This window comes from Staurois parvus, unplaced genomic scaffold, assembly GCF_062004578.1.
Source record: "Staurois parvus isolate SC_StPar_1 unplaced genomic scaffold, SC_StPar_1.0 ptg000556l, whole genome shotgun sequence".
Taxonomy (NCBI): Eukaryota; Metazoa; Chordata; class Amphibia; order Anura; family Ranidae; genus Staurois; species Staurois parvus.
The window spans coordinates 3,170,772-3,197,666 of NW_028318352.1; the positions used below are offsets into that span (position 1 = coordinate 3,170,772).

The 26,895-nt window shown below is 42.1% G+C and overlaps 1 protein-coding gene across 1 annotated transcript in view; it reads right to left on the minus strand.

The window, feature by feature from the left end:
* LOC149450967 (two pore channel protein 1-like) overlaps positions 1–26,223 on the minus strand; it is a 42,867-nt gene extending 16,644 nt beyond the window's left edge. The window contains exons 1-6 of the mRNA XM_089691238.1: positions 26,083–26,223; positions 23,269–23,315; positions 22,622–22,690; positions 19,430–19,514; positions 9,459–9,586; positions 3,604–3,684 (exon numbers count right to left, since the gene is read on the minus strand). Coding sequence (XP_089547364.1) covers positions 3,604–3,684; positions 9,459–9,586; positions 19,430–19,514; positions 22,622–22,690; positions 23,269–23,315; positions 26,083–26,137 — 465 coding nt within the window. The 5' untranslated portion in view covers positions 26,138–26,223. The remainder of the gene's footprint in view (positions 1–3,603; positions 3,685–9,458; positions 9,587–19,429; positions 19,515–22,621; positions 22,691–23,268; positions 23,316–26,082) is intronic.
* Positions 26,224–26,895: the final 672 nt, after the last annotated feature.

The following is a 26,895-nucleotide window of genomic DNA, read 5'->3' on the forward strand; positions in this document are numbered from 1 at the left end:
ATATTGTAAAGCGCTGAGCAAACTGTTAACGCTATATAAATCCTGTATAATAATAATAATAACAATAAAGAATTAGCTGGCAAGCCAAACAAGTATTAACAACTTGGAAAAGAGTTTGGATATTACTTATCAAGTCCTAGCAGGAGCCAGTATGGAGGAGTGTGGAAAAATGGAGGTATAGGCTCTACAGGCAGAGAACGGAGTTACACGGAAAAGTGTTTGAGAAGCTAAGCTGGAATTGATGCACCCCAATAAAAATACCCGGTTGCATTATGTTGGGGACATCAGTTCAGGAGTAGCAATATTGGAGCAGAATACCTCCTCTAGCTACCAGCGGAATGACCGCTCCAGCAAAGAAGGCTGCAGATGTGTAGGCTCGAAAATACCAAATACTGGTGGTGGGTGACTATTAGGAGACAGAGTAATCTGTTACAAAGACCATGACTGCAACAGTATGTTGTTTACTGAGCGTGGAGGTTCAACACATTGTGGATCGGGTTGACAGTATGCTGGGTGGGGCCTGGGGAGGACCCAGCTGTCGTGGTACATATTGGCACAAATGACAATTAGACGAAGATGGAAAATGATTTTAAGACAGTCCAAAGATTATGCTTTTTTTTTGTTCAACCAGCGGATTGCAAAAAAAAAATCAATTACTCCATCCACACATTCAAGGTGGATGTGGGAATCCTCCTGCTGTGCCTTTGTATTCTGACAGCAGGGAGATTTTCATGCTGTCAGAATACACTGATTAGCGCTGCCAGCTAAACAGGGATTTGTATACTCTTAGAAAATAAACTTACACAAAGACACATAGGTTGGACTGAATAGACCTGTGTCTTATTCCAACCTTATTTATTATGTAACCTTGTAAGATCCAGGTGACCTGAGAGGACCCATAGAGAGTCTACCATGAGCCTGATGAGGTTGGAAAACCATCGAGCTGGCAGGGAAGGGGTTCAGAAGAGGAAATCTATAGATTAGGTTAAACTGATCCCACAGAGTCACCAGAGCATCTCCTTCAAAAGTCAGATGATCCCTGGACCGAGAGACAAAACTCAGTTTGCTGATGAACCTGGAAGCCAGAAGGTCCACATCTGGCATCCCCCACTTGTAACAGAGGTTTTGAAACACACTGGGGTGAAGAGACCATTACCCGAAGTCCAAACCTTGACTTTGAATTTCCACCTGCCAGTGTTCTATGCCTGGGATGTGTGTGATGGGGCTGGAATGTGAAATTCCACCCAATCCAGAACCAGATCAGCTTCTCTATGAGCAAAGGGACCTTCTGTTTCCTCCCTGATGATCGGATCACCTCACAGAAAAGAGGTCCGGCACTGAAAGTATAATCAAATCATCCTAAGCTCCAGAATATTCATTGAAAGATGAGCTCACTCTGGCAACTAAGTCCCTTGTACCGGGAGGCTAGGACTTCTTCTCAGTACAATAGGTTAGCATTCCTCATGACAAAACCAATGGGAGAAAAGATTTTTCTGACTTCAGCATTGGCATCATCATCCACCATGCCAGGGCAAGCCTGGTTTTGCTAGTCAGGCATATAAGATGGTACAGACATTGCACAATTTTAACCTTTGATGCCTGAATGTTGAGCTGCAATAGGCTGGAATGAAACTGGGCACATGGAACTACCTTGAAAGAAAGCCATCATTAAGCCCATAACCCTCATGCAAATGTAGAGGGTTGCTTTTTTCTGGACTGTAGAGTCCAAGTGCAGAGTTTGTCTAGGGGTCTAGGGGAAATAGACCTTAGACATGGTTGTATCTGGGATTAAATATTGCAAGCGATGAGACAATTCCAGCTCCAATTTCTGGAGATTTAGGATCTACCCAAATCTCTTTAGGATCTGCACAGTCTCTTAGATATTGAATGACAAAGCCAAAGCTGACTTTTCCGTCATAAGAAGGATGTCCAGATGCCCTATGGAGATGCATTGAGAGCAAAACAGAGCAAGAACCTGGGCTAGCACCTTGGTGAAGACCCAAGGTGCAGTGGACAGGCCAAAGGGAATGGCAAGAAACTGGTAAGATGGGACCATTAAGTAGATATCCTTGATGTCCACAGAGGCCAGACCTCCCAGATGTAGAGACGCAATGGCAGATGTGGAAGATTCCATACAGAACTTTTGCAACCAGAATGTGGTGTTGAGAATCTTTAGATCTAGGATGGAGTGGATGCCACCTTTGGCCTTGGGAAAGGTGAACAGTTTGAGTAGAAACCCTAGAACCTCTCCTTTTGCAGGACAATGGCTTTGACACCTTGAGAGAGGAGCAGCACCAGAACAGTGTAAACAGACCGAATTTCTAGGTGGTAACCTCTGGATACAACATTTTGGGCCAAAAACTGTACTGCATAAACCTGAATATTTAAAAAAAGATTTTTTTTTTTCTATTTTGGAGAACAATTGTGAGTGCTGGCTTTGGGGAACTGGGAAACTACACAAAGAGAAAAGCAGCCAACAATGCTTGCCTGGAAAAAGAGGTGGAATGGCTGAGCAACACTAACTTTCAAAATTCTGAAATGTCCTGGGACCAGAAGGCCACAAAGACCAACAAATATCCTACATTGACAATTGGGGGTGTCCCCTCCTTGAGAACTTGCTTGTGGATTTAGAGGACTTAGGGGTTTAGGGCTTATGGCAAAACTAAGTTCCTGGCTTTGCCTTGGAGGCCTGGGAGAAATAAAAGGAACTCTTTTGAGATCCTGGAGTAGAGAAGGAGTCTCAAAAGAAGATTTTGCCATGTCTTCCTGATGCAGAAAGGTACTCTCCTCTAATTGAGCTACGTAAAAAAAAAATATGTTCATAGATCTGCCAATAAGGTGTCCCCTATCAAAGGGCATACACAAGGTGAGTTTCTTGTACGGATGCCAACATTTGATCCAAAGTATACTCTGCATGTGTACCAAAACATGGTTCATTCTGGTTATTTGGCATATAATATCTGCCAGCCTCTCAGCACAATAGAGTAGGACTACAGGCATAAGTTCCAGTTTCTGGAGTACAGAAAGATCCATTAGGACAGGTCCAGGATCCCGGAACATAACCTTGGACCACAAAGTTAAGGCCTGGCAGATGGACATGGTCACAATGGCAGGTTGCAGGGCAGGACCTGCAAGAGAGAATAAGGCCTTAGAATGGTTTCTAGCCTTTTATTCAGTGGGTCCTTACACACAGGGATGTGCACTGACACAAATCACACTGCAAAGTATCGGTTTCAGGTATCATGAGAATTTTCACGAGCACCGATACCAGTATCGGTGCATCCCTACCTTAAAGTGTTTGTAAGCCCTCACCTTGTAATACAACCAATTCAGTTTAAAATAGAAAGGCAAAACATCTGCGAATACATATAAAAACATTAGAAATAAAATTTACAGCCTCTAAGGCTATGCTGAGGATGAGTGAATCCAGAAAGATGCAAAATGAGCCCCAGTGGCTCTGCAGTAACCACCAGACTTCCTAGAAGAAAAAGGTCTTCTCTCAGAGCAAAGAGAAGATGTTTTTTCCTCTAGGGCACTAGCAAAAACTGAGGCATCCTGGTCTCACATACATGTATAACTGAAGCAGAAAATGGCACATTTCACCTGAATCTCTTCCTCATACATCTTCATGCTGAGATCACTCTTCGTTTGGGATCTTCTGCCCACAAAAACAACAGAAGCAGCCTGAAAGATAAGACAAGAGTGAGTCGCAAAATAGCAATAGAGGTTCAAATTCACCGCAAGAATGGTGGGAGAAGAAATAAAAAGAAAAATAATTTGCAATTTGGACATACCTGTAAAATCTGAATCTTGGGAGTGCAGTACAGGACACAGCAATTAATTCACAGACCACAGGTTATATGCTACTACCTTCAGGCAAAAAACTGAACTTTGGACTGTGGCAAAAGCTTTACTGAGTCCACCCCCTAGTGTCCCCATATAACCTCGTCCACTCCATGAGGCTCCAATTTCGTTAGCGAACAATAGAGAGATCATAGGGGAGGGACCTGTGTCCCTATGATATGAAATTTAGTACAGATAGTACAGATATGAAATTTACAGTTACGTGAAAATGTCTCCTAACTTTATTGTACAGGAATCGATTCACAGACCATGGGATGTTCCCAAGCAATCATCTAGGGGTAGCCAACAAGACATTTAAAGAAGAACTAAGGCCAAAGCTATTTTGGCACCTACATCACGTATGGATCACAGGAGTGCACTTTGTTGTGCACTTCTGTGACCCGTTTTCAGCCTACATCGGGCTTGCTCAGCCTCTTAGAGCGCTGAGAGTCTTAGTCAGCCCCTCTTGCCCCTCCGCAGCCCAGGACTCCAGTGAGTGATGGAGGGGCAGAGCAAAGAGCCATTGACTGACAGTCACTGCTCAAAGGAAAGGGGGAAAGATGAGGCGGGGGACAGATTTAGCATCAATCCACCTAGGTGAGTATATATGTTTTTTGTTTCCCAAACGTCTCGCTGCAGGAGCAACAGAAATGTGTACCAGAGTCTAGGAGGTGGCTTTGCTAAAAGGACGAGTACAGAAATCTAGGTGCTGTATATACAGGGTTCTAAATGCCAAAAGAGTAGCCAAACCAAGTTACATACAGAAAGAGGGATGGGCAATGAACTCATGATGAGCTTTCTTATTAGCCCACTAAGGCAGAACAGTTTTTCCAAAGTTTAACAAGCAGGAAAAACATCTTGTGCCTAAATAGGGATGTAAAGGGAGGCATAAAACATAAGGATGGAAAGCACTAACATAAGAAATACCCAGGTGGTAAGGATATTAGAAAATTGCTGTCCAGGCAGTCACACATCCATAAGCTATGGCAGATGAGTACAATGGGCAAGTGCCAAGCTGCTGTTGTACATGGGTGGAAAGGAAGCACCAAAGAAACCCTGGAAACTGGAGGATTTAAACTGTCCTTGATACCATTTTTAGCAGTAGTATACCCTATATCAAGGTTGAGACCTAGGCAGGGTAAGACACTAAACACCTTAATTATGGAAACCGCAAGTGGCGAATTGCAGCTGTGGAGGAAATGGGAAAAAAAGGTATGCAGGGGCTCAGGACAAAGTTTGAGGGTTAAGGGCCTATTCACACCAGTGTGTTGATCTGCCTTTCATCGCAGCTGTAAAATGCAGATCCATGGAAGGACATCTGAAATACAATAATTTCCAATGTGTCCTATTCACACCGTAATGCTGTGTTTACCTGCGCAACAGATTTAGGCGGATGTCAACACAATGCACAGAATACCTGTGAAAATGCATTAAGCTTTAACGCACGTTAAAATGCATGTCAACAGATGTCAAAAATGTATGTCAACAAACGTCAAAATGTATGTCCACGAATGTCAGCGTGGATGGAAATATACTTCCATGTTCTATACATATCAGCGCAAGTTAGTGTGACTTGGCCCTAAGCCCGGGTTCACAGTGAATACGGTTTTGAAATCGTGCAACTTCACTTGAAGTCGCACAATTAGAAAGTTGCATGTCAGTGTGATTTCAGCTGCGACTTGTAAGACATCTGTGTGACTTCATGCTCAGATGTCTATGCAAGTTGCAGCTGAAATTGACAAAATTAGCGCAGAAGCTACTTTCAACATAGTCGAAATTTTACAATTAAAATGGTTCTATTGCGAACAATAGGGTGCGACTTGACGTGTGATTTGAACTGTCAAATTGCATGATAACTCGCATTGGTGTGAACGGGGGCTAAATCAGGGAGGTCATATAATGGCAGAATGGGGTAGTCTGGTTCCAGGTTGTGTATATCTCGAGTAGTGGGGATTGGGAACTAGTTGCCTGAAAGAAAGAAGTGCCCTGTGCTGTCTTCAGGAGAATCAGCATATGAGCAAAAAACTTATAAAAGGACAATGGCTAGAAGGTGGTCTCCAGAAAAATGTTTCTCTCATGGAAACCTGATTACCAAATAATTGAACCAATGCATATTAGATTGTAAGCTCTAACGAGCAGGGCCCTCTTATTCCTCTTGTATTGTAACTGTAATTGTATTGTAACTGTAATGTCTACTTTCATTTTGTAACAAGCTGCACAAACTGTAGACGTTATATAAATCCTGTATAATAATAATCCAGTGCAAATCTTTAAAGGACAGGAGTTCCTATGTAGGGGTTGGTAAACCCTGAAATCCTTTCTTGGGTAAAAAAAGAAAATGAAAGCCTACTGTAAAAATAAGTGAGAATGGGTTTAAGGAAATTTGTTCTTTTCCTGAGTAGAAACAGAAAAGAACTAAAGGGGTAAGGAGAAGACAGAAATAAAGAAGAATTGTACATTTCCTGAATAAGGTAAAAGGAGAGCTCTTTTGACATCTCTTTTTCAAGTTGGGGCAAGTGTCCCATCGCTATCCACTGAGTCTTTAAAGGAGGCCGTATTCTCAATAGGGATGGTAGAGTCAGCATTAAGTGCAAGAATGCCATGGCCCACCTTGGGGACTGACCGTTTTTTGGTAAATTCTGGGTCCATAGGATACAAGGCTTCAAAATTATCAGGATGGGGAAATAACCTTTAAGAGTTTTGCCAATCATTGTATAAGGTGCAACTTGCCTGATACAGAGTGGAAAAGAGTTTTCTACAGAAGGCCCTCTTAGAGCTTTTTTTGAGTATATGGGGACTGTGTAACACTAGGCATTTATATCCAGAGGCTAGTATGCTCTGCCTCAATCAATTCACAGTAAATTGCATGTGCTGAAAAGGTAAAAAAGAGAGAAATCACAAGATACCTCTAGCAGAAAATCTGCATTATCTTTGGTTTGTGTTGCCACAGGTGCAGCAGGCAATTTGTCTGGCCAGAACTATATTCAGGGAGAGGAGAGTACAAAGAGCACTTGTAGACGAAGGGGGTTCAGCATATCCAGTATGAAGGAGTCATGGTATTCCAGGTGCTAACCAATGACTGTTTCCTTTTTGGAAATCGGCAACAAGTGGTGTGGCAAATGATCAGCGTGCACTGTCAAAAGAAAATGACAGCTGGAAGTGGGTGACTACAAGTCTTATAAGCACTATGTCAGTAGCTGGAAAGGAACTTCCTGTTAGAGGGTGGAAAACAACCACCAAAATTTGAATACGTGAGCGTTATAATAACATTACCCAATAGTGAGACAAAACAGTTAGGGAAAAACACAAAGAGCGCAAGTCTCTGTTCACCTGTGCCCATAGAGTTGCTTGTATGCATACCACTGAGGTATGTCTTGTAGAATAAGGATGTAGTGTAGACTACAGAGCCTTCAAGACATGTAAGCCAGGGACCAGTATGTGAAGCCCTGTGGCTAACTACACTCATTACACCACGTGCTGAGGTCAGCACCGAACTTAGGATGCAGTGCCTGAAGCAAACATAATAGGCTGGCCCCACCACTGCAGGGTCCAGATATGGTTCTCAGGCTATGCTCAAGGATGAACAACCTAGAAGCTGCTAGAACCCTGAGGGCAACAATAAACCACATCACAACAGTCAGTTGATAGAAGTAGATAAATCTGGTGAAGCAATAACAAAAGAACTTCTCTAAAGGGAGAAAGCACCCATCACCTAAAGAGACTATCAAAAAACTGAAGCCTCACAGAATGGGTGGGAATATATGGGGACAGACCCAGCAAAACTTTTGACAGTGTCCAATAACTTAAAGGTAGTGGCATATAACTCATGGTTTATGAAATTATTCCTGTGTACTGTACAATCAAGAATGAATACATCTTGCTTCCAATGTAACCAACACAACAAGAACACAATCTATAATCAAGGGTGTGGAATTGTTTTTAAAAACTACTTGTCCATGGGACTAAATCGGGGTACCAATCTACTTGTCCCCCACGACAATCTACTGGTCATAAATTTTTTTTTTTTTACCAAAACCATATTTAATTAAGGCTGACCATCCCTTCACTCAGCAATCCCACCTCTGACCATTCCTACAGAGGTGTCCTGCTGAGAGTGGGGTTGGTCAGAGGTGTCCTACTAAGAGTAGGGATGGTCAGAGGTGGCAGGACGAGCGTGGGGATGGTCAGAGGTGGCAGGACGAGCGTGGGGATGGTCCGAGGTGGCATGCCGAGCGTGGGGATGGTCCGAGGTGGCATGCCGAGCGTGGGGATGGTCCGAGGTGGCATGCCGAGCGTGGGGATGGTCCGAGGTGGCATGCCGAGCGTGGGGATGGTCCGAGGTGGCATGCCGAGCGTGGGGATGGTCCGAGGTGGCATGCCGAGCGTGGGGATGGTCCGAGGTGGCATGCCGAGCGTGGGGATGGTCCGAGGTGGCATGCCGAGCGTGGGGATGGTCCGAGGTGGCATGCCGAGCGTGGGGATGGTCCGAGGTGGCATGCCGAGCGTGGGGATGGTCCGAGGTGGCATGCCGAGCGTGGGGATGGTCCGAGGTGGCATGCCGAGCGTGGGGATGGTCCAAGGTGGCATGCCGAGCGTGGGGATGGTCCAAGGTGGCATGCCGAGCGTGGGGATGGTCCAAGGTGGCATGCCGAGCGTGGGGATGGTCCAACGTGGAATGCCGAGCGTGGGGATGGTCCAAAGTGGAATGCCAAGCGTGGGGATGGTCCGACAGGGCATGCTGAGCGTAGGGATGGTCCGAGGTGGCATGCCGAGCGTGGGCATGGTCCGAGGTGGCATGCCAAGTGTGGGCATGGTCCAAGGTGGCATGTCGAGCGTGGGGATGGTCCGAGGTGGCATGCCACCTTTGATTATCCCTACATTCAGCAATCACAAAGTACAATGCTGGATGTGGCAGGTGGAGTAGATAAGTAGTAATAGAACACAGTTTGAAGTGTGTTGCCATTGATATGTACTGTATGGTGGTCCGGGTCCTGAGGCCACCCGCCATGTGTGTGTTCTGCAGCAGAGTGTATGCAGACGGAGGGATACAAATGGAGAGGAAAGTGAGTTCTGAGGTGAGGGGTGCAGGAAGGGCAGCTTGTCAGTGTGTTCAAGAAGGAGGAGGAGAGTAAGAGAAGTGTGGGAGTGGCTGGGACTGAAAGGGGCCGCTGAGCAGAGTGGATGGGCTGAGGGAGCTGCCGAGCTAGTGAGAGGCCAGTGGAGAGGGGACTTTCTGCACAGGACAGCAGCATGGATGAGTGGAGAGCCTGCTAACTCTGGTGTAGCATCTGTTCATGCTTCATCGGTGTCCGCTCCACTAAAAAAAAAAAATGTAAACCCTGCTGATTGCCTGCAGCAGGGCTAAATGTAAATAAAACCCACCTGTCCAACGCCCAGAACTACATGTCCCGTGCGTCGGGCGATATGAATTGCACATCCCTGTATAATGATACCTGATCAGTGCAGTACGATGATCTGGAAATTACTTCTTGCTGGACTCTTAATATACTCACAAGGTTATAAATTAGAAGCTAACAGACTCATCATATGAGTGTAGGTTCTACATATTAAAACAGAAGAATGCAGAATGGAACAACTGTGGATCAGTAACCTACCTCACTGGCCTGTAAGTGTGACAGCAGTTTTCGTAGCTGGCTTTTCTCATCAATGCTTTGGGCATGTCTAAGAATAACCGTCAACTCCTCTCTGCCCACCTCTTCCTCTAAAGTGATTCCTTTCTCGTCTAAAAAAAACCCCCCCCCCAAAAAAAGAGAAGAAAATCATGAATGTGTCACATCTTTGCATAGGCTTCAACTTCTCTGGTTATCAAATGTTTATCTCATTTAAATTGATTTTAACATTTGCACATCATAAAATTAGACAATGGTATGATTCAAATTTAGTTTTGTACCAACAGAACTCAATTGCGTTCAACAATGGTTTGTAAATTACTTTCTTGTAATTCCATACTTAGCAAACTTATATGGCATGAACCGCATATATCAATGTACATATTTTCAAGTACCTGTGTACTATGAATTTTAGACAAACTCCTTAGTTACTGTGTCTTCTTCCAATCAGAAGCAACAAAATCTTCGGTCAACTCAAAGAAAAACATCCTGTTTTATATCATAGGACTCCCACATAAACGGGCACATTTTCATGTATACAAGAGAAAGTCTTAAAAGGAGAAGTACAGCCAAAGCTCTTTTGGCTGTACTTCTCCTGTGGATCACAGGAGTGCAGTTCGTTCTGCACTTCTGTGACCTGTTTTCAGCTGTCAGTGGGCGAAGCTAAGAGCCTGAGCCAGCTGCTCCTTCCAGTGAGCGTTGTGGGGGGGGGGGGGGGGAGCCTAGCAGTCAGTCAGCGGCTGTGTCACCGCTCTCTGCTCAGAGCGGCTGTGAGAATTGGGGGAAAAAAATAAGTTAACACTTCTCTTAACAAAAATTATGGCCAATTTGCAGGAATTTTTAATGGCAAATAACACAACACAGCCTTTTTATCCATGCACTGGATAATGCTACTTGACTGTTGATCAACTACAGAAACAGAGCAAATAAAATGGGGTTTGTGTGAAACCCCAATTCCAAATAGGTTGGGAAGCTGTGTAAAATCTACATAAAAACAGAATGCAATGGTTTGCAAATCTCATAAAGCCATATATTATTCACAATAGAAAATTGAAAACATCAAATATTTAAACTTAGAAAAAGTACCATTTTAAGAAAAAAAAAGGTAATATTGAAATTGATGGCAGCAACGCATCTCAAAAGAGTTGGGACAGGGCAACAAAAAGTTGTCAAAGTGGTACTAACAAAGAAGAGCTGGAATCTGGAGAAATCTCTGAGCACAAGGGACAAGGCCGAATCGGTATACTGGATGTCTTGATCTTCTGACCCTCTTACGGCACTGCATTAAAAACAGGCATGATTCTGTGATGGACATCACTGGATGGACTCAGGAATACTTCCAAAAATCACTGTCTGTGTTTGCCTGTGTCATCCAAAAAATGCATGTTAAAGCGCTTTCATGCAAAGTAAAAGCCATATTGCAACATGATCCAGAAATGCCACTGTCTTCTCTGGGCCAAAGCTGATTTACAATGGTCTGTTGCAAAGTGGAAACCTGCTCTGTGGTTAGAAGATTTTAAATTTGACATTTTCTTTTTGGCAACCCTGGGCACGCATCATCCAGACTAAATAGAAGAGGAACCTTCTGGCTTGTTATTCAAGCTCAGTAGAAAAGCTTGCATCTCTAATGTTATGGGGTGCATTAATGCATATGGAATGGGCAGCTTGCACATCTGCAAAGGCACCATCAAGATAAGATATATCCAGCTTTTAGAGCAGCATATGCTCCCCATCCAGATGATGTCTCTTTCAGGGAAGGCCTTGAATATTTCAGCAGGACAATGCTAAAACACATACTGCAACTATGACAACATCTATGTGATAGACCAACACAAAGTGGCACATAATTGTGAAGTGGAAGGAAAATGATAAATGGTTTTCAAAAATGTTTACAAAAAAATATCTGAAAAGTGAGGCGTGCATTTGCATTCAGCCCCCTTTACTCTGATACCCCTAACTAAAATCTAGTGGAACCAATTGCCCTCAGAAGTCATCTAATTAGTAAATAGAGTCCACCTGCGTGTAAGTTTATCTCAATATAAATAGAGCTGTTCTGTGAAGCCCTCAGAGGTTTGTTAGAGAACATTAGTAAACAAACAGCATCATGAAGGCCAAGGAACACACCGTACAGGTCAGGGATAAAGTAGTGGGGAAGTTTAAAGCAGGGTTAGGTTATAAAAAAATATCCCAAGCTTTGAACATCTCACAGAGCACTGTTCAATTCATCATCCAAAAATGGAAAGAGTATGGCACAACTGCAAACCTACCAAGACATGGCTATTCACCTAAACTGACAGCCTGGGCAAAGAGAGCATAATCAGAGAAGCAGCCAAGAGGCCCATGGTAACTCTGGAGGAGCTGCAGAGATCCACAGCTCAGGTGGGAGAATCTGTCCACAGGACAACTATTAATTGTGCACTCCACAAATCTGGCCTTTATGGAAGAGAGGCAAGAAGAAAGCCATTGTTGAAAGAAAGCCATAGAAGAAGTCCTGTTTGCAGTTTGCAAGAAGCCATGTGGGGGAAACCGCAAACATGTGGAAGAAGGTGCTCTGGTCAAATGAGAACAAAATTTAACTTTTTGGCCTACAAGCAAAACGCCATGGCGCCGTGGCGATAAACTAACTTCACATCACCCTTAACACACCATCCCCGCGTGAAACATGATGGTAGCTGCATCATGTTGTGGGGATGCTTTTCTTCAGCAGGGACAGGGAAGCTGATCACAATTGATGGGAAGATGGATGGAGCCAAATACAGGGCAATCTTAGAAGAAAACCTGTTGGTCTGTAAAAGACTTGAGACTGGGGTGGAGGTTCACCTTCCAACAGGACAACGACCCTAAACATACAGCCAGAGATGCAATGGAATGGTTTAGATCAGGGGTCTCCAAACTTTCTAAACAAAGGGCCAGTTTACTGTCCTTCAGAGTTTAGGGGGGCCGGACTGTGGCCACCGGGAGTAGAAAATGTACCGGCATCAGTGGGAATAAACAATGCCTCATCACTCTTATTATGGAGAAGAATACTAGCCCATTGTTGGTATCAGTGGGAGGAAGTGTGCCCCATCACTGGAGTCAGTGGGAGGAATGGTGCCCTATTGTTGGTGTTATTGGGAGAAATAGTGCCCCATCGTTGGTGTCAGTGGGAGGATAAGTGCCCCAAGGGCCAGATAAAGCCTCGCAAAGGGCCACATTCAGCCCACTGGTCACAGTTTGGAGACCACTGGTTTAGATCAAAACATATTCATGTGTTAGAATGGCCCAGTCAAAGTCCAGACCTAAATCCAATTTAGAATCTGTGGCAAAGACTTGAAAATTGCTGTTCACTGACGCTCTCCATCCAATCTGACAGAACGTGAACTATTTTGCAAAGAAGAATGGGCAAAAATTCCACTCTCTAGATGTGCAAAGCTGGTAGAGACATCCCCAAAAAGACTTGCTGTAATTGCAGCGAAAGGTGCTTCTACAAAGTATTGACTCAGGGGGGCTGAATACAAATGCACACCACACCTTTCACATTTATTTGTAAAACATTTTGAAGACCATTTATCATTTTCCTTCCACTTCACAATGATGTGCCACTTTGTGTTGGTCTACCACAGTGGTCTCCAAACTGCAGCCCGCTGGCCAGATGTGGCCCTTTGCTTGCCTTTATCTGGCCCTTGGAGCACCCTTACATCCACTGACACCAATAATGGAGGACCATTCCTCCCACAGACACCAACAATGGAGCACTATTTCCCCAAGAGACACCAGTGATGGAGCACTATGCCTCCCTTGAAAGCCAACAATGGGGCATTATTCCTCCCACTAAAAGCAAGGATGGATCATTATTCCTCCCACTAAAACCAAGGATGGGGCATTGTTTACTTCAACTGACGCTGGGGCTTTTTTTACTCCCACTGCGACCAGTCCAGCCCCCCAAAGCCTAAAGGACAGTAAACTGGCCCTTTGTTTAAAAAGTTTGGAGACCCCTGGTCTACCACATAAAATCTCAATAAAATACACTTACGTTTTTGGTTGTAACATGACAAAATGTGGAAAATTTCAAGGGATATGAATATTTTTTCAAGGTGCTGTATCTTCATAGTAGAAGAGTCCAGGTGCTTAATTGGCCTGCCTGCAGTCAAGACCTTTCACCAATTGAAAAGATCAGTACCCACTCTATTTGTGAATTGTAACACTTTGTTCATAAAAGAATCCTATATCAGGCAAAAAACTTTAGCAACTGGTCTCCTCAGTTCTCTGACATTTAAATAGTGTTGTCAAAAGTAGAGGGCATGCTACACTACGGTAAACATGACCCTTTCCCAACTTTTGTAAGGTGTGTTGCTGCCATCAATTTCGAAATTACCTCAGTTTAAACATTTGATATGCTTTATATTTTCTATTGCAAATAAAATATGGGTTGATGAGATTTGCAAATTATTGAATTGTTTTTATGCATGTTACACAGCATCCCAACTTTTTTGGAATTAGGGTTGTACTTATTGAAAAATCTATGTCTAGTTCATTGAAGGACACAGTAATTTAGATACAGGAGAACTGGACAATGACAAACCAAAACAAATTGTGAGTTAGACCAGGATAATCCCTTCTACTCGCAGCATTCCTTAGTTTTGTGGTAAAACCATGCCAAGATGATGATCAAAAAACAGACAGGTGAGACCTAACACAATGGATTCCAAGAAATTATTTTTTTGGTATGTACAAAAATCCCATTTTTTTTTTTCTTATCCATTGAGGGACACAGGACTTCAGACACTAATGGGAAAAGCAGTCCAACTGAGGGGTGGGCAACAGCAAACACAACACTAACAGGCCAACAAAAAACAACAAAACTGGGGACTGCCTTCAGTTTAACCACCTCAATACTGTGCACTTTCACCCCCTTCCTGCCCAGGCCAATTTTCAGCTTTCAGGACTGTCACACTTGGAATGATAATTACTCAGTCATGCAACACTGTACCCATATGAAATTGTTATTTTTTTTTAAGACAGATAGAGCTTTCGTTTGGTGGTAATCGCCATTGGGTTTTTTTACATTTTTTGCGCTATAAATGGAAAAAGACTGCAAATTTGAAAAAGAAAAGTGTGTTTTTCTTAGTTTCTGTTATAAAATTTTGCAAATAAGTAATTTTTCTTCATAAATTTTAATAAACAGTTATACTGCAATATTATTTGGTAAAATAGCCCAATGTATATTATTTGGTCTGTGAGAATATTGTAGAGTCTGCAAACTACAATCATTAAATATCAATCACGCCTGATGTATTGACGGCCTTTCTCATTTCTTGAAGCCCTAACATGCCAGGACAGTACAAATACCTCCTAAATGACCCCTTTTTGGAAAGTGGACAGTCCAAGGTATTTAGCAAGAGGCATGGTGAATTTTTTGAAGTTGTAGTTTTTTTCCACAATTCTTTGGAAAATGAAGAACTTATATAATTTTTGTGGGGAAATAAAAACAAATTTTATTTAAGTTATTTTTCACACATGGCATAGGCATACTTGCACACCCCAAAACACATCCTGCTAATCCTCCTGAGTATGGCGATACACCATGTGTGAGACTTTTTCACAGCCTAGCCACATAAACAGGTCCAACATTCAAGGAGAACCTTCAGGCGTTATCCACTTTAAGACCAGGACGCCTTCTGACACTTTTTGTTTACATGTAAAAATCAGTATTTTTGCTAGAACTTAGAACCCCCCAAACATTATATATTTTTAGCAGAGGCCATAGAGAATAAAATAGTGGGTTTTTAAAATGTCCATGTCACATGGTATTTGCGCAGTGTTTTTTCAAACGCAATCATACACACTAATGCAAAAATTCACTTTAATATACACCGCTGAAAAAAATTAAAGGAACACTTTTTAAATCAGAGTATAGCATCAAGTCAAACTCCTGGGACATTGATCTGGTCAGTTAAGCAGCAGAGGGGGTTGTTAATCAGTTTCAACTGCTTTAGTGTTAATGAAATTAACAAGTGCACTAGATGGGACAAAATGAGACTCCGCAGTCTCTGGTCATCTCCTGTACTATGTCCGCAGTCTCTGGTCATCTCCTGTAGTATGTCCGCACCCAAAAACAGGAATGGTTTTACAGGTGGACGCCACTGACATTTTTTTCCCTACTCATCTTTTCTAACTGTTTTTCACTAGTAGCATGAGGTGATACCTGGACCCTACAGAGCATGCACAGGCAGTCTGACTCCTCCAAGATGGCACATCAATTCGTGCTATTGCCAGAAGGTTTGCTGTGTCTCCCAGCACAGTCTCAAGAGCATGGAGGAGATTCCAGGAGACAGGCAATTACTGTACGAGAGCTGGACAGGGACGTAGAAGGTCTTTAACCCATCAGCAGGAACGGTATCTGCTCCTTTGTGCAAGGAGGAACAGGATGAAAACTGCCAGTGCCTTACAAAATTACCTCCAGCAGGCCACTGATGTGAATGTCTCTGACCAAACAATCAGAAACAGACTTCATGAGGGTGACCAGAGGGCCAGACGTCCACTAGCGGGCCCTGTGCCAATTGCCAGGCATCATAGAGCTTGATTGGCATTTACCACTGAACACCAGAATTGGCAGGTCCACCACTGGAGCCCTGTGCTTTTCACAGATGAGAGCAGGTTCACCCTGAGCACATGTGACAGATGTGAAAGGGTCTGGAGAAGCCGTGGAGAATGTTATGCTGCCTGCCAATGAATGGCCCCCACACTCGCCTGACCTAAATCCAATAGAACACCTCTGGGATATCATGTTTCAGTCCATCTGACGCCGCCAGGTTGCACCTCAGACTGTCCAAGAGCTCAGTGATGCCCTGGTCCAGATCTAGGAGGAAATGCCCCAGGACACCATCCGTCATTTCATTAGGAGCATGCCCCGACGTTGTCAGGCATGCATACAAGCACGTAGGGGCCATACAAACTACTGAGTACCATTTTGAGTTGCTGCAATGAAATTTCAGCATAATTGACTAGCCTGCTGCATCATTTTTTCACTTTGATTTTCGGGGTGTCTTTGAATTCAGTCCTCTGTAGGTTGATAATTTTAATTTCCATCAAACGATGGGGCATCCTTATGTTCCTAACACATTACCCAGTCCATATCAGTATAGATATCCAGCATGAGATTTTTCCCTATCGAGATCTGATGTGTTTTCAAAGTGTTCCTTTCATTTTTTTGAGCAGTGTAATTTAATGCACACAAACACAGTATAATATCAATTTTTAAAAAAAAATATAAAATATGGTGTTGCTCCAAGTAAATAGATACCAAACATGCCACGGTTTAAAATTGCGCATGCTTGTGAAATGGCGCCGAACTTTGGTAACTGCATATCTCAAAAGACATTTTATAAACATTTACAGGTTACCAGTTTAGAGTTACTGAGGAGGTCTGGTACTAGAATTATTGCTCTCACTCTGTTGTTCACGGCAATACTTCACGTGTGGTGCGATCGCCGTTTACACATGCGTACAGGACTAACGCCATGCATTTGCCTTTGCACGCGAGCATGGAGGTGCTTTATATTTTTTTATTTCTTGGTGGGATACTGGTACACTTACAGATGTTTTTCTTCATTTGTACATTGCTACATTTGTCAATCGTCCATTGGCGAACACCGAGAGAGCTATAGGTGTCTTAGGTGTCTTCTTCAGTAGAAGCAGCAGCAGGAAGTGCCTGCTTGATGCTGAATCGCAGGAAAGAGTGGAGTGCACAATGGCCAAACTCCATCTAGGGAATGATGACACATGCTCAATCCCTCAGCATTAACCCCTTTCTTGTTAAGACCAACAGAAAGCTGGAAATTAAACAACATGCAGTGGTGCTAGTAACACTTCACAAAGTGAGTCCTCAGACTTAACCACTTCCCGAACGGCCGTTGTATATAAACGGCCGGACGGTGGCACTGCAGGGTCGGGTGGCCGTCTATAAACGGCCTCCCCGCACCCTGCTTGTGCGCGCAGCACCGCGATCCGGTGCCCGCTGTGTCCTCCGGACACAGTGAAACACCGATCGTCGGACGGGACCTCTGTACGAGGTCCCGATCATGTGATCACTGATTGGCAAATCAGTGATCATATGCAAAGTAGTAAGCAAGATGTCACTTCTGACATCATTGCTTACTATGTGTGAAATCTGTGAATGATCACAGAGGTCACATGGTACAAGGCTATTCACAAAAGCCTTGTACCATGTGACAAGCTGTGACCAATCACAGCTCACTCTGTATTTCTCAATGAGTGCAGGAATGCACACAGAGAGAAAGAGAAATGATTGCTTTTACATCCTATATGTGTGTAAAAGCAATCAGTGTGTAAAAAAAAAAAAAAAAATCTTTATCACCCCCCACAAGTAGTACAGTGTCACCATGGTGACACTGTACTGCTAGGGTGACAGTATGTAAAAAAAAAAATAAAAATAAAAAATAATAATATAAAAAAATAAAATAAAAATGTAAAAAAAAATGTTTAAAAATTATAATTTTTGCTTATAAACTAATTTGGATTTTTTTTTTTTACTAAAAAAATAACGGAATAAATGTTGGCTAAGATTTATGATGAAATATTATTTATTTGCAAAATGTTATAAAAAAAACACTTTTTTAAAAAAGTTTTGGACATTTCATTTACATAGCAAAAAAAATACAAATCCCAGTGGTGAATAAATACCACCAAAATAAAGCTTTATCTATCTAAAAAAAATGGTAAAAAATTCATTTGGGTACAGTGTTGCATGACCGCGCAATTGTCATTCAAAGTGTGATAGCGCTAAAAGCTGAAAATTGCCCTGGTCAGGAAGGGGGTAAAAGTGTCCGGTCTGGAAGTGGTTAAAGCAGTGTCATGGTTATCAATCTGTTGTGCTTTGTAGCTTATTTTTACAGTACATGTAGGGTCTGGAAAGTGCAACAATGCAGAGCCCAGTGTCTGAAGGTCACATTCCAGACTAGAATTGCAATATCCAGTCCAGTAGGATCTGGATACAGCACTCCAAAGTCAGGATAAAAAAAAAGGCCAATCTGGACAGAGGGCAGCTCAGCAGTGATGTAGCTAGTAGTCTGGATTGAAGGGGGAAAAAAAAGGTAGCTAACAAAATGGTGATACTTTTCTCATGAGTGTATAAAAAAAGGCATCTACCTTCCTAGAACACTAACAAATAATTGACATATGCTGGGAGTAGGAGGGATTTCCTGGGCTGGGTCACAATTTACTATGCCTGTAAGTGGCAGTATAACCCTACAGTTTCCAAATTCCTATGTGCCTGAGTCTTTTAAAGTAGATTTAATATCATATGATAAAATCTCATACAAGCTTTAACATTGCTTTTACAGCAATATCCGGAGATCGTGCTGTGAAGGTCCTAGTTCAGGCAAGTTCCCTTATATAATAAAACAAATATGCAGCGCTGCATATTTGTTTTATTATCTATTGTGAGGATTAAGGGGTTTTATCCTTTATGGTAGCAGCTTTTTTATTTTTTATTGTAGTGCACTCACTCTGATCCTCTGTTTTTGAAAGTTCCCTTATATAATGAAGCTTTATCCTGTCTCCAAAATGTGCTCCAGCATTGTTACGCTGTCATATGGGCTTCCAATGTGAATTACAGGTCCTTTTTATGTACATTAGGGCCTGTGTCAACAGGCGTTAGAATGTGTTGATGAGTTTGCTTTTGACATTAGTGTGAGATACTTCTGAAACCATTCTGAATTCACTGACAGGTGCATTCGACTTGCAGTTGCCTCCTTTTGGTCTGCTTTAGGCTGCTTTTGCATTTCCTTAGACTGGAATGGGGAGAGAAGCAGTTCTGATAAGGAAAAAAGTCAGTCACCACTGACCTGTACAAAGGCATGGAACACTTAACACCCACCATGGGAAACCCTAATATATTGATCCCTTAATTTACCTGGTTCTTTATCTTTGCCATCAAAGTTATTATCAACACTAACCTTCTGCGTCTTTATTCTTTCTGCAGTAATTCATTCGGAATACAAAGGCATCCAAAATACAGGCAACGATGATGGTTATTACAACCTGTGATAGAAGAAGGAATAATTTATGCAACAAGAATGATGGCCATCCACATAAGGATAAACATGGAAATCATAGATTTAATTGTTTAAAATAATATTTTACATGAAAACCACTGTATGACATAACAATGAATGATTTGGTTAATTGGGCAGGATTTTTCACCAGGACCCAATGAAAACAATCACTTATTAATTATTAGGATCCTTAAAACAAAACATGAACACCTTTAGGCTCAGTTCACACTAGCATTAAAAACAGATGTTTGAGGGGCATTTTTAACGCTCCTCAAATGCCTATGAAAATGATACACCTGGCAGCACACAGTGCTGTTCACACTGAAGCATTAATGTCATGTCAAAATTGACGCCTCATGTCCAGTCAGGAGGAGTTGTAGCCTTTCAACACCTCCCATTCAAGTCTATGGTTATTTTCCTCAAACCCCTGGTAGGCGTTTGCGAGGCATTAATACAATTCATAAGTTCATTATACAGTGGGTGTTTGTGGTATGGTTTTAATGCTTGTAAAACACCTATAAAATGCCTCAAAACCTTGCATAGGGCATTTGTTTAACACTTCTAAAACGCATAACTCTATAGGGGCGTTTGGGAAGAAGTCAAGTGTTACCTAGCCCTAATGGTCATATTAAAGTAGTGGATAGAAAATTCAATAAGGATTTACCATACATCCTCTGTGAATCATTCACCTGAATGATACAAACCTTTGTCATCACTATATGCTATAAACATTTTCCTGATCCAAAAGGATTTAAATATATATCTCAGAGTTCTTCATTGGTAATTACAACTACATAAAACATCCCAATGATTCCTTACAATGGCTGACAGTTCTTATTTCTCTATGGCTGAATTCATACATGGGTATTTTTTAGCTGGAAGCGCTAACAAATCCCATACTTTTAAACTATGCTAGTTCACATATGAGCATCCAGGCACCTGTAGCTCGATGCCTGAGACTCAAAGAGGTACACGAACTACTTATGAAGCAAAATGGGGCATTTTCCTCTAAAGTAACTAGTAATCCATTGCCTTGAACAAATGCTCAAGCCTGAATAAGCCTTAAAAAATTCACAAAAATGCACAGAAAAAAAACTATCCAAAATTCACCATGTTCCTTAATTTGAATTTGTTCTCATTCACTGGTTATCTCTATACATCCAACAGATTTACGACTGTGAATATATTCGCTTTCAGGAAACTTTTACAAGTTTAGCCATAAATATAAGCATTTTCCACAACCTATAAAATCATTTTCTGGGGGTACAGTTTAGGACCCAGGCTTCCATTAATTAAGGCCAAGAGTTATATGCTGCAACCATAAGGTGAAGACTTTGGCAAACAAAGCTGTTTGACAGCCCATTTAACCCCTCCCAATCATGCAGTGCAGCACACAGGCTTCCATTAATGATGACCATGGGATGCGCCCATGCAATACAACTGAGTGGTAGGCAACACAGAAAACAATGCCAACAGGCCAAATAAGGAAATTAAATCCCCAAACTGAAAGGGAAGCTTCAAGAAACTGACCTCAGCGGAGACATAATCATCCATCTGGTAAAACTCACCTGTACAGAGAACCAGGTGGCAGCTTTGCAATCTGAGAAACAGATGCCTGGTGCTGAAAAGCCCAAGATATGGTGACTGAATGAGTAGAGTGAGTTTAACAGCAATTGGAGAATTCCCATTCTTCCAGGCATAAACATTAGTGATAACCTGACTAATCCAGACAGAAATAGTGGAACAAAACACAGGACACCCCTGCCGAAATCCGCAGGAGGGAGAAAAAGAGAATTTGAGTTTCAGATAGAAGCTGTGACTTAGACACAAACTGGCACCGCACCATATCTAAACGGTGTAGAGAAATGATTTTGGAATGCTTTGGAGATGCACAAATTGAAGACAGGACAATGTCCTCATTTAAGGGGGGGGGGGGGGGAAACTATTTTGAAGTGATAGGAGGCTATGAAGAACAAGGATGGATTCTTTACAAGATAAGCCCGTCAGTTCTGAGCCAATCCCTGAACAAAGGCCTTTACCTGCAAATAAATGATCAGAGGTCTCTGAAAGAGATTAGCCAAGGCTGAAACTTGACCCTTCCAGCCCAGACTTAAGAAAGGACAATACACATCCCCTGGAGTATTCCACTTATACCTTACACTTTTTGTCATCTCAACAAGGTACTGCTAAGTAAATCTGTTGGGGGGAGTGTACACTTGTCTGGCTTTGGGGCTGTCTGCATACAAACAAACATCCTGTACCAAATGAATAACCAGTAAAAACCTAGCAAGTTTCATAGATTTGGGAAGGAATACCATACTGGTGACCTTAGGTTCAGTTAGGGAAGGTTTACATTCAAGAACATTACTGGTCTGTTTTAGCTTTGGTGTGATTGGAAGCGACCGCCCATCCTCCCGGGAGGGCATATCCCCAGACCCACCACTCCAAGGCTCAGGGCTCCCTTCTTTGGGAAGTACCACCAGGTGTGAACCGCTTAAGGAAAGTATACCCCTTCCTCCATGTACAGGGTCTTCAGGGACTGGGTCACACAGGTGCGGATCGCCACTGCCTTTGACCTTTAGAGCACCTTGTGGCTAACCGCACCTCGCTGTACTACTATACTAAGGGTGAGTGTCAATGTAGGGTTCCAGTGCCAGAGGCAAAGTTATAGGCCAGCCCTGAATCTTAATGCATTAGGGCCCTAGTATGTTCCCCATGGCAGCTGCCCAGGGGGCACCTATCCAGAAGCTGCTTGATGTAGCTGCAATGACTGCAGGTGTACCTGGGTTGATAAAAGGGTTTTTTTCTCAGTGGGAAGATCAGTGAGGAATCTTCTTAGTTTTCCAATTAGGATTAGTAATCATACACTACTTGCTTACAGTAGACAGAGGTCACCCATAACCTAAGGACACTATAAAAAACCTGAGGATTACTGGAAGTGGGAGGAGTTATATGGTATGTCTTAACAGCTTTGTTTAAAAGTGTCCTTACCAAAGATGACAACATATAACAAGGTCTTAATAAATGGACACCTATGTTCTGTACATTTAAGAAAAATGGTTATCTAATGTATGTATGTACGTACATACTCACCATAGTGACAATATAAAACACCATGAAGTAAAGGCGTGCCCAGTGTGATGTCTGAGAAGTAACTCCTTCCTGTACACAAAACAAATTTCATGTCACAAAATAATTAATATGGGTCTTTTACACTATATGCTGAAGTACCATTCAAAAAAAAAAAAAAAAAAATCACAATAATATGCAATGCATACAGTATATTTTCAAAACATGTGCTGTGCTGCGCTACGTTTGCACCAATCACAGTTGAATTACCCCCAGAGTTGAGGGGTTTGCGTTTAGTTGCCTTATCATTTATTTAGAGGTGTTTATTTGAGCATTTTCATTTCACTTATTTATGAGGTCACATAGTCAATTTGAGCACATGATGCATGTTTATTGTATTACCATTTATATATTGGGGCACATTTTATATTTTTTGCACCAGTTTGGTATTTATGTATTTTATATTTTCAGCACTGCACTATTTTTTGAAAATATTATTTATCACTGTTAAGGTATCAGTTTAGAGTGTCAGCAGCGGATATCTATAGGAATATTTATCACTTCCTTTTGGGTGTAGGAGGACTTCCTTCATATTCTAATGCATACAGTATATACTGTTATATATTTTTATATGCACTGATCTTTCAACTTTGATTTCCAGTAACACTTACCATGATTATATACCAGTTATTCACCACCGTCAGTTCAAATAATGTTACTACAAGAGAGACAACAAGTTCAGACAAAATATAATGACAGAAATAACAAATATTTGTATCAAAACCCATAGCACCACATTGTTTCTCAGTTCTACCCTGAGCAACCCTAAACAGGTCAGGATCTACCCTGTCTGCCACAAGTGACTGAGGGCATGTATCAATGAGCTTATGTTTATGGAAAAAATGCCTCTCTCCCGCATACAAGTCAATGGGAACACAAAAGCAGCTTAAAGTATAACTAAAGGCAAAACTTTTTTTTAGATTTGGATTGAGTGCAGAAGGATTAGAATGCTTGTCACTTTTTATTGCTATCTGTGCTATCAGTTAGGGAGATTCACACTATTTGTCCGGTTTACCATTATCATTGAAAGTGAAAGTAAAAAAAAAAAGCCCAATTTTGGGTTGTCACCAGAAAACTAATAGAGGGGAAATCTTCCAATAAGGACACTAGTTTTGGTGACCTAGGGGTCCCCAAGGAAATCACTTTATTTGCAGGGTTTTGTTTTTGCATTTCCTGTTTGGCTATGGGATAGGACGTGAAAGGAAATCTCCACAATAGGACACTGCTGGCGACAATTGTCATTATTTTATCTTATGAAGGGTTATTTTATTACAACTACACAAAGCTAATTTTTTTTTTCACTTTCTTCAACAGAAACCTATTGAAACTAATAGTTATCACAAGCCCAAAGTGCACGGTATTTAAAAGACCCACTCCAGGCAAAATCTATAATTAGTAGACTGTTATGCACACATTTGCTATGTTGGCTCCATTCACCTCTTAGCAGCTGTGTATTCATCTAATCTTCCAAAGGCATTTCCTGTCCAAGGGACCAGACATTTATGCCTGTTGCATGTGCATTAGGAGGACCAGTCCCCCCATTGCCACCTTGTTTGTACTTTGGTCAAGCTGACATAACCATATCAGTACAAACCAAGCTTTGGGCAGGTTTATTAAAATTAGTCTGCTTCTGTCTGCTTGTTATATCCACTGCCATCCAGCTCTACTCACTGATGACCTCCTCTGCTTCTTTCCATAGTTCTGCCTCACTGTATCGGCACACTCTCAGCTTTACCTTCTCCACTTTTGAGTGTGCTGGTGCTGCATGTTGCCCAGCAACTCAGGACAGTAACAGATGAAAGCAGGACATTTGACTCTCTTACTTCATGCTAACATTTGCGTGACTTTTTCTGCTAATGTTCAGCACCTTATACTGTTCTACACTGTATGCTGCCCAGCAGCTCAGGACACTGATAGGTGTAAGCAGGACATCTGACTCTCCTACATGCTGTCAACGTTAGCCTGAATATCTGCTTATGTTAAGCACCCTGTGCTATTATCCACTGCACAGATACTAGGTGCTGCAGAATGCCGTTCAGCAAAGAATAGCTGCTGTTCTCTGATTGTGATAACTCTCTTTGCCTGTGTCCTACCCACTGTAATATTACACACTACACATGAACTAGTAGCTGCTAAACTGTGTCCTGTAGTTTCTAGTCTCATTACAGTGGAGAATAGCTCAAAACCGTGTGCACTGTTCAGTGGGTAATAGCACAGTGGGCAGGTCACAACTAGAGGAAGGCAGAACATGCAGAGCACAGCAGCTTTTCTCTGATGAACGGCATTCTGCAGCTGCACAGTAAAGAATAGCAGAGAGAGAAGGACAAAGGCAGAAAGAGGCAGGACAAATAGAGAAAAGCAACTTCTCTCTTCTAAACAACGTTCTGCAGCTGCTGTTTTCTGCACAGGGAGAAGGACACAGCAGACAGAAGGAGGACATATACAAAACAACTCTGCTTAATGGCATTCTGCAATTGCTGTTTTCTGTACAGTGGAGAATAGCATAGAGGGCTGAACACAAGAAATGAGAGCCAGGCAAATGATGGCAGCAGGTAGAAGAGTCCAATGCACTGCTTTCACCTCTATGTCCTGAGCTGCTGAGCAACATGCAGCACTGCAACATTCAACAGTGGAGGAGGAAGCAGTGCTTAATAGGGCATCAGTGAACTGGACGACAAAGACAATTACTCCACTGACACCACCCACAGACTTGTCCAAGCAATGCCCAACTAGCAAACGAACATCCCAATGCACATTGGGATGTTAGAAATCAGGGGACCAATATCAATGATGCTTTTGGAAAGTTATCCTGAACTGGAGTTGACCCACTTGACCTCCGGAAGATTTACTCCCCCCCCCTTCATGACCAGGCCATTTTTTGCGATACGGCACTGAGTTACTTTAACTGGCAATTGCACAGTCACGCAGCGCTGAAATAAATCTAGCAGATCGCCGTTGACAAAACACAGCTCTGTCTTGTTTACATAGCAGAGCTGTGTTCTGTCAGTCTCCTCAGAGATCAACAGGCGCTCATTCACTGGCCGGCACCTGTTGATCGGCTTCTGCTGTGTCCAATCAGAGCGCTGCTCTGGCGGCAGGTGCATGCCACCCAGTGGCGGAAGTGTAAAATCAGTAAATCTGCTATAGGGCAGACAGGGAGTTGTTAAAGAAGAGACAGCCCATGTGAGATTGTTATTGAACAGAAATTTACACCCAAAAATGAGATAATGTAACATGCAGGCAGGAAAAATAGCTCATCTGAGCAGTAATGTCATTAGGTAATTAAAAAAAAAAATAAACACAGAAAAACAGAAAAAAACTAAGGAAGCTATTGCATGCATTATGCTTTTTTTTTTAACTAATTAAATTAAGTCAGAACATATATAATATATAAATACAGAATGGTTTATACCCTTCCCTCTTACCAAAGCTGATGAGGATGTTGTCAAAGTTATTTAGATAGTAGTAACCTTCATCCATCTGGGTATGGTTGCCCACAGTGTGGTTAAGGAAACGATAAGAATCTGCCACTGTGCTAGTACTGAGGAAACATGATAACAAACAACATCACATAATTAATGACTGACACAAATTATAAAGTAAACAGTAAAAGCTCAAACTAGTCATTAATCCATTTTATTATGGAAGGAATAGGCTCAATAGTGATGACCTATGATAAATAAGGATTTCTGCATTACCTGTAAAATCATTTTCTTTGAGTCCAGTACAGGACACAGGCTACTTTAGCCTTGCCTGTGCGTTATACAGTTATGGCCAAAAATATTTGCACCCCCATTTCTATCAGATAATGCACTACTTTGCCCAGAAAATTGTTGCAATTACAAATATGTAGGCATTCTTATGTTTATTTCTTTTGTTTGTATTGATATGACACAAAAAAGTGGAGAAACAAAAAAATAAATCTGACATTCCACGCAAAACCCCAAAAACAGACTGGACACAATTATTGGTACAATAAATTTATAATTTAGTAGCGCACCACTTGGAAAAAATAACTGAAATCAATCGCTTCCTGTAACCATCAATGAGTTTCTTACACATCTCTATTGGAATTTTGGACCACTCTTCTTTCACCAACTGCTTCAGGTCTCTCAAGATTGGAAGGGTTCCTTTTCCCAACCAATCAGCTGTTATGAGATTTCTCCATAGGTGTTCTATGGGATTGAGATCTGGACTTATTTGCTGGCCAGTTCAGTACTCTCCAGTGCTTTTTCTGA